This window comes from Danio rerio, chromosome 10 (assembly GCF_049306965.1).
Source record: "Danio rerio strain Tuebingen ecotype United States chromosome 10, GRCz12tu, whole genome shotgun sequence".
Taxonomy (NCBI): domain Eukaryota; kingdom Metazoa; phylum Chordata; class Actinopteri; order Cypriniformes; family Danionidae; genus Danio; species Danio rerio.
This window is the reverse complement of record NC_133185.1, coordinates 1817977-1827500: the sequence shown is the minus strand read 5'-3', so window position 1 is coordinate 1827500 and position 9524 is coordinate 1817977. Positions and strand designations below refer to the sequence as shown.

At 36.1% G+C, this 9524-nt stretch overlaps 2 protein-coding genes across 3 annotated transcripts in view; both read left to right on the top strand.

Annotated features, from left to right (window-relative positions):
* Positions 1 to 1701, top strand: part of wdr70 (WD repeat domain 70) — a 107268-nt gene extending 105567 nt beyond the window's left edge. For both annotated transcript variants that reach the window (XM_073914328.1, XM_073914327.1), the window contains exon 18: positions 1172 to 1701. In XM_073914328.1, the coding sequence (XP_073770429.1) occupies positions 1172 to 1259 (88 nt within the window). In that variant the 3' untranslated portion in view covers positions 1260 to 1701. The remainder of the gene's footprint in view (positions 1 to 1171) is intronic.
* The window catches only part of LOC141376283 (uncharacterized), a 778518-nt gene that overhangs the window by 678621 nt on the left and 90373 nt on the right, over positions 1 to 9524 (top strand). The window lies entirely within an intron of this gene.

The following is a 9524-nucleotide window of genomic DNA, read 5'->3' as shown; positions in this document are numbered from 1 at the left end:
TGTGTGTGTGTGTGTGTGTGTGTGTGTGTGTGTGTGTGTGTGTGTGTGTGTGTGTGTGTGTGTGTGTGTGTGTGTGTGTGTGTGTGTGTGTGTGTGTGTGTGTGTGTGTGTGTGTGTGTGTGTGTGTGTGTGTGTGTGTGTGTGTGTGTGTGTACTCATGTGCCTCAGTGCTACACAGCAGATGTTGTGTTTTAATCAGCTGTGCTGGACTGACAGTAGGGAAGTGGATTAATCTGAGCGTCATGTTCTTGTACTCTCTGTGTTTGTCTGTCACAGATTCATCATGTCTTCTGTCCTCATACAGATGCACGTGTGCTGCAGATGCATGAATGTGTGTGTGTGTGTGTGTGTGTGTATTCCTCACGTTTTGGGGACCCCTCAAGTATAGAAACACTTGTAGTACCAGTAGCACCCCTCTATATTGTTTCCCCCAACTTCTGTAAAAAATTTTTGGTCACACTTTATTTTGATGGTCCGTTTGTTGAGTTTAAGTTACATTGCAACTAATTCTCATTAGATTATAAGTAGACTGTTAGGTTGGGGTTAGGGTCATGTACTTGCAAACTTTCCTATAGTCAGTTAAATGTCTGTTAAAGGAGCAGTAGCAGCAGATATTAAGCAGACAGTCTACTCATACTCAAACGGACCATCAGAATAAGGTGTTACAGATTTTTTCAGCACATTTCTAATCATAATAGTTTTAATAACTGATTTATTTTATCTTTGCCATGATGACAGCACATAATATTAGACTAGATATTCTTCAAGACACTAATATTCAGCTTAAAGTGAATATTTAAAGGCTTAACTAGGGTAATTAGGGTAAATTTAGGGTAATTAGGCAAGTCATTGTATAACAGTGGTTTGTTCTGGAGACGATCCAAAATAATATTGCTTAAGGGGGCTAATAATATTGAGCTTAAAATGGATTAAAACTGCTTTTATTCTAGCCAAAATCAAACAAATAAGACTTTCTCCAGAAGAAAAAAATATTATAGGAAATACTGTGAAAATTTCCTGAATCTGTTCAACATCATTTGGGAAACATTTAACGAGAAAATCTCCGGAGGACGAATCATTTTGACTTCACCAGTACATCATGTCTATGGAGAGTCCTCGTAAACCACCAATGCATGTGTGTGTGACACTGTATTTGTGTTTCTGTGTTCAGGACACAGCCGAAGCCGCTGTTCGCCGAGGAAGAGGAGGAAGAAGAGGATGACAAAGACGAGCCAGAATGGAAGAAGCGCAAGATCTGAGGAGATATTCTGTTCCCGCTTTACTCTGAGTGTGAGTTGTGAAGTAAAACCGATGGAGTCACGTCCGTCTGGATTCTCTCAAACTTTCCCAACCTTTATTTGGACTGAGTGCGGTGGAGGACATCTTTACGTCTCTATAAAAGTCTGTCAGTCTGTATTGAAGCGGAAGAAATAGAAAATAATGCAGTCATTTTGCTGATAGTGGTTTTTAATTGATTGAGTCGTGCTCGTACTGACTGCTCATTGTTATTATTTTGACTAGTATTTCATTATGTTCTTTGGTAGTGTTTGTCTCTTTTTACATACGAGTGAAACACCATAGTGGAGTGTGTTTCTCGCTTCAGCTAACACACTGTTGTATTTGGTATTACGGGTTGTAAAGCAAAAATGTGTGTGTTTTACGTTCACTCAACCTTTAATAAATACTGTTGGATATTTGTTATTTTTGTGGAAGCTGTGCGAGTGGCGCGGCGAGGCGCGCTTTGTGTTGCTGTACGTATCGCTGTGTGCGATCACATGTTTGCGTGACGGTTTGTCGTGTAAACATTGGAGACGTCACGCTAGCACAACACATTCCTTTCCATTGAGTCTTGTGTGTGTGTGTTAGTCCGCCTCGTCTTCCCCAGTGAGTCACTGCGCTCTGTAAATATTTACTCCATAAAAATCTTTAAATGCTTCTTTTGTTATTAAAGCTCCAGCTCTCCATATCGTGTCTGAGAGAGGAATATTATTTGTTGTTAGCTGAATCAAAAATTGTTATAGCATAACAGATTAACATTTGTTTTAGTTATAATAAAAATAAAAAAACGAACAATTTTATATATATATATATATGTATGTATATATGTATATATATGTATATATATGTATATATATATATAAATATATATATATATATATATATATATATATGTATATATATATATATATATATATATATATATATATACATACATATATATATATATATATATATATATATATATATATATATATAAACAGTTATACTGTATATATAAACAGTTGAAATCTGTTTATTTTTTTCCCCAATTTCTGTTTAACGGAGAGCAGATTTTTTCAGCACATTTCTAATCATAATAGTTTTAATGACTCATCTCTAATATCTGATTTATTTTATCTTTGCATGATGACGGCACATAATATTAGACTAGATATTCTTCAGGACACTAGTATTCAGCTTAAAGTGACATTTACAGGCTATGCTATGCTGATGATACCCAGCTATACCTCTCTTTTCACCATGATGATCCAGACATGTCACACTGGATGAAAGATCATCATCTTCAGCTTAACCTCTCGAAAACAGAAATGCTTGAAGTTTCTGCCAACCCGACTATACAGCTTAACTTTTCAATCCAGATGGATGGGGCAACCATTACTGCATCCAAAATGGTGAAAAGCCTTGGAGTAAAGATTGATGACCAGCTAAACTTCTCTGATCACATCTCTAGAACTGCTCGATCTTGCAGATTCGCACTCTATAACATTAAAAAGATCCGACCCTTCCTATCTGAACATGCAGCTCAACTCCTTGTTCAAGCTCTTGTTCTCTCCAGACTGGACTATTGCAACTCTCTACTAGCCGGGCTTCCAGCTAACTCTATCAAACCTCTTCAGCTGCTTCAGAACGCAGCAGCACGAGTGGTCTTTAATGAAGCTAAAAGAGCACATGTCAATCCGCTGCTCATCCGTTTGCACTGGCTGCCAGTTGCTGCTCGCATCAAATTCAAAGCTCTGATGTTTGCTTACAAAGCGACTCCTGGCTTTGCTCCTTCTTATCTGCTCTCACTTCTGCAGATGTATGTGCCCTTCATAGACATGATTATTTATCTTCAATAAATGCAAGTGAATATGGAATAAAAAAAACACATTTAGAGTGTTTTTACTTTAAATTTACATTCATTCTTGACCGATCTCATGCTCTAGTTCCTGAAAAAAAGAAAAAGGTGGTCACCAGAACAGAATGAAGCACACAGAGTGAATAATAAGGCCACGTTATTAACGCTGACTCTGGAATATGAAGCGTGTGGGCTTTAGTGCATAATTGAAATTGCCTTGATAGACAACATCTACTTTTAGCTGCGTTGCGTAAGTGCTGAGATCTATAAGCGGAGGATGAAGATCTGTAGATGTGGATTATGTGTCTGCGCTCATTACAACCGAATGGAATGTACCCTCTGGCTCACCTACAGGAGGCTTTTTGCTTTTTTAAAAACACTTGTAACACTATCACGTCTCCGGGAGCCACTAATGCACTCCGCTTCTCCTTCTGCTTTAAGCCTGCTGTGTTCTGGATGGACGTGTGGAGGGATTTCCCCGCAATTCCGCTCTGCGATTGGAGGGCTTTTGGAAATAATAAGCGCAGAAATAATCCAGCGGATGTCTGTGCTGAAGAGCAGCTGTGATGCACTGAAAACCCTCGAAAGCAAATCAGCGGAGCCATGAAAGTCTGAGAAAAAGAGTGTAATGAGGAACGAAGGATCCCAGCTTCCCCAGTGCAGAGGCATTCATTTTTATTATTAGTAACGTACAGTTGAAGTCAGAATTATTAGCCCCCCTGCATATTTTATTCCCCCAATTTTTGTTAAATGGAGAACATATTTTGTTCAACACATTTCTAATCATAATAGTTTTAATAACTCATTTCAAATAACTGGTTTATGTTCTCTTTGCCATGATGACAGCACATAATATTAGACTAGATATTCTTCAAGATACTAGTATTCAGCTTAAAGTGACATCTAACAAGGTGATACCAACCATAGCTAGCTATGTTGTTAGATTATTTAGAGCCTTATAGGCAAGAAGCAATATTTTATAATCACTGTGGAACTTAACAGGCAGCCAGTGTAAGGAGTATAAAACTGGGGTGATATAATCCTATTTTCTAGACCTGGTAAGAAGCTGCGTTATGCTCTAACTGAAGATTATTAATAGAGGATGCTGGGCAACCAGCGAACAAAGCATTACAGTAATCCAGCCTAGAGGTCATAAAAGCATGAACTAGGTTTTCTGCATCTGAGATAGCAGATATATATATATATATATATATATATATATATATATATATATATATATATATATATATATATATATATATATATATATATATATATATATACATATACATATATATATATATATATATATATATATATATATATATATATATATATATATACATACATATACATATATACATATATATATATATATATATATATATATATATATATATATATATATATATATATACACATACATACATATACATATATATATATATTTATATATATATATATATATATATATATATATATATATATATATATATATATATATATATATATATATATATATATAATTTTGTTTTCTTTTTTAAATATTTTCCAAATTATGTTTAACAGAGCAAGGGAATGTTCACAGTATGTCTGATAATATTTGTTCTTCTGGAGAAAGTCTTATTTGTTTTATTTCGGCTAGAATAAAAGCAGATATTTAACGCCATTTTAGGGACAATATTATTAGCCCTTTTTAAGCTACATTTTTTTTCTCGATAATCTACAGAACAAACCATCGTTATACCTGTACAATAAAGTGGTTTAATAATTTAGGGAGGCTAATAATTCTGACTTCAACTATGTGTATATATATATATATACACACACACACACACACACATACATACATACATACATACATACATACATATATATGCACAGTACAGACCAAAAGTTTGGACATGACTATGAAAATTGTAGATTCACACTGAAGGCATACAAACTATGAATTTTAGGGTTTGGAGTGAGCTGGACAGCAAAAGGGCTAAGCATCTCTGGGAACTCATTGAAGACTGTTGGAAGACCATTTCAGGTGACTACCTTTTGAAGCTTATCAAGAGAATGCCAAGAGTGTGCAAAGCAGTAATCAAAACAAAAGGTGTCTACATTGAAGATCCTCGAATATGACATATTTTTGTTATGTATGTAATTCCACATGTGTTAATTCATAGTTTTGATGCTTTCAATGTGAATCTACAATTTTCATAGTCATGAGAATAAAGAAATAAAGAAAACTCTTTGAATAAGAAGGTGTGTCCAAACTTTTGGTCTGTACTGTATATATAGCCTATATAATAATGAATAAAAGCAGTTTTTAATTGTTTTAACCCATTTTAAAGTCAATATTATTAGCCCCCTTAAGCATTATTAGTTTGGGATTGTCTCCAGAACAAACCACTGTTATACAATGACTTGCCTAATGACTTGCCCTAACTTTACCTTAATTACCCTAGTGAAGCCTTTAAATGTCACTTTAAGCTGTATAGAAGTGTCTTGAAGAATATCTAGTCTAATATTATTTACTGTCATCATGGCAAAGATAAAATAAATCACCTATTAGAGTTGAGTTATTAAAACTATTATGATTAGAAATGTGCTGAAATTTTTATTCTCAACGTTAAACAGAAATTGGGGAATAGATAAAAAAGATTTCCAATTTACTAGCAGGGCTGATTATTCTGACTTCAACTGTACGTAAGTAAATAAATAGACTCAATGATGGGCTAAAAATCTGTGGATTTCTGTGCACGTGGTTTCCGTGTGGGTCTGGATATTAGTTACAGATTCAGGAGCCGCGGCCTAATAATCCCGGAGCCTATTCTGAGTGCTGATGTCAACAGCCGCTCCAGTGTCGGGAATGCGGGAGCAGGTGATGATGTCACCGTGTGCTCATCTCTGGCTTTAGTGTAGGGGTCGGCCACTGTGCTGTCAGTGGATCGTATATCTGAGGCTTGTTGTGCTCAAAATCAGAGACTATTCATCACAATTCAGCAGATTCTGGTTTCTGCTTGGGGTGGGCAATACTGCAACATTTTATATGTGATGCCAAAAAAATACAGGGCTAGTGAAGCCAAGATTGATACCAAGATGTATCTTGATATTTTTATGATACTTTTATTATTGTTTTTAATGACGTGGCAGATTTTGGTTTCTGGGGGTGGCTGATACTGCAAAATTTGGTATTCGATACCAAGGAAATACTGGACTAATATCAGCATGACTATTTTAAGTATTGACAATGCGGCAGATCTTGGTTTGTGCTAGAGGTAGTGATACTGCAAACTTTGGTATCGATACCAGGTAAAGATAGAGCTTTCTTGATTTCTGCTAGGGTTGGGCAATGTTACAAATTTGGTATTTGATAGCAAGTAAATACAGGGCTAATATTAACAATATTGATATCAATACGATACTTTTTTATTATTATTGACTGCGGCAGATCTTGGATTCTGCTAGGGGTGGGCAATATTGAAAATTTGGTATTCGATACCAGTAAATACAGGGCTAATGTTGCTGATTTTGATACCGATACGATACTTTTTTATTATTATTGATAATGCAGTTGATCTTGGTTTCTCCTTAGGGAAATGATACTGCAAAATTTGGTATCCAATGCCAAGTACATAGAAGGCTAATATTAATTTTAGTTATTAATATTATTAATATAATACTTTTAATATTGACTGTGCAACAGGTCTTGGGCTCTGCCAGGGGTGGGCAATATTGCAAATTTGGTATTCGATACCAAGTAAATACAGAGCTAGTATCGCCAATATTGATACTGATTTGTATTTTGATGCGTTTATGATACTTTTATTATAGTTACTGATGATGTGGCAGATCTTGGTTTCTGCTAGGGGTGGGCAATACTGCAAAATTTGATATTGAGCAAGTCAATACAGGGCTAATATTAGCGCTATTGATACTGATTTGTATCTTGATACGTTTATGATACTTTTATTATTGCAATCGATGATGCGGCAGATCTTGGTTTCTGCTGGGGGTGGTCTATACAGCAACATTTGGTATTTGATACCAAGTAAATACAGGGCTAATATTAGCGCTATTGACACTGATACTTTGTCATTGTCAATAATTTTAATTATTGACTGTGGGGCGGATCTGAGTTTCTGCTAGAGGTTGTGATTCTGCAAACTTTGGTATCGATACCAGGTAAAGAAAGAGCTAATGTTGACAATAATGATCTTTATACAATACTTTGTAAAACAATTATTTACCATGCAGCAGATTTTGGTTCCTGCTTTGGGTTTGCAATACTTCAAACTTAATATTTGATATCATGTAAATACAGGGCTCATAACGCTGATTTTGATACGTATATGATACTTTTTGAAAATTATTATTTACAATGTGGCAGATCTCGATTTCTGCTGGGGGTGGGCAATACTGCAAAATTTGGTATGCGAGACCAAGTACATACAGGGCTAATATTGCTGATTTTAATACCAAATATTATACTTTTTTTATTTTAATTGATAATGCAGTTGATGAAAATTTGGTATCCAATGCCAAGTAAATACAGGGCTAATATTAACAATATTGATATCATTATGATACTTTTTAATTATTATTGACTGCGGCAGATCTTCTTGGATTCTGCTCGGGGTGGAAAATATTGCAAATTTGGTATTCGATACCAAGTGAATACAGGGCTAATGTTGCTGATTTTGATACCGATACGATACTTTTTGAAGATTATTTTTGACAATGTGACAGATCTTCATTTCTGCTATCTGTGGGCAATGCTGCAGAAGATAATACAGGGCTAATATCACTGATATTGACACCATTATGATACGTTTTTATTATTTCTGATGATGCGGCAGATCTCGGTTTCTGCTAGAGGTGGGCAAGACTGCAAAATATGGTATATGCGATACCACGTTAATACATTTTTATCTGTTCTTGTATTTATTATTTTATCCATCCACCCATCTGTCCTTCTCTTTAGTCTTTTATCCATCTATCCATCGTCACTCTAAGTATTCATCCATCCACTATCACATTTTTTGTCTGTTTATCCATCCATCCATCCATCCATCCATCCATCCATCCATCCATCCATCCATCCATCCATCCATCCATCCATCCATCCATCCATCAAACCATCCATCCTTCTATCTTTATTATTGATCCATCCAATATCATTCTATTTATCTATTCATCCATACTTAAATTTGTCCTTTTCATCCATCCATCCATCCATCCATCCATCCATCCATCCATCCATCCATCCATCCATCCATCCATCTGTTGTTCTATCTATTATCTATTCCTTCCATTAATCCATTCATCCTTGCATCTATACATCATCAATCTATTATTATTCATCCATCCAGTATCTAATTCTAATTCTATTCTATCCATCTTTCATTGGTCCATCCATCCCTCTGCATATTTGCATATTATCTATCTATCTATCTATCTATCTATCTATCTATCTATCTATCTATCTATCTATCTATCTATCTATCTATCTATCTATCTATCTATCTATCTATCTATCTATCTATCTATCTATCTATCTATCTGTCCGTCCGTCCATCCATCCATCCATCCATCAATCCATCCATCCATCCATCCATCCATCCATCCATCCATCCATCCATCCATCCATCAATCCATCCATCCATCCATCCATCATTGTAATTTATCCATCCATTTTTATATCTATCTGTCCTTTCCGTCCTTTTATGAATCTTTTCATTCAGTATATCGTCCATCCATCCATCCATCCATCCATCTGAACATCCATCCGTCTCTTTGTTTTTTATCGATCCATCCTTTCATCCATGCAATATCATTCTAATGTATCCATCCATCTTTGTATCTTTCCTCTCCATCCTTAATTAATCTTCCATTCAGTACTCTATCCATCCAACCACTCATCTATCCATCCATCCATCCAACCACTCATCCACCCATCCAACCACTCATCCATCCATCCATCCATCCATCCAACCACTCATCCACCCATCCAACCACTCATCCATCCATCTATCCATCCAACCACTCATCCATCCATCTATCCATCCATCCATCCATCCATCCATCCATCTTTCTGTCATTCTCGAAAGCGACTCATCGTGTCCATAAGTCTGCTCCTCTTCTTCTCCGTCCTCCTTGTTGAGCGCAGCCTCTTCAACCCCATGGAAACATTTCCAGAGAGTGCCCAGATTTACTGCCCGGCTCCGGCTTTACAACCAGCTTTTGTTTACCATAGAATCCTGGGCCGCTGTTCAGGAATGCATTACAGCCGAGCGGGACTGATCCCACTCTCCAAACCACTGCAACATCCTAAATGTCTCTCAGCACGTCTACACTCCAGCTGACAGACCTCTGATCATACAGAAGATCCTCTGCACTCAGTGCTGCACATACG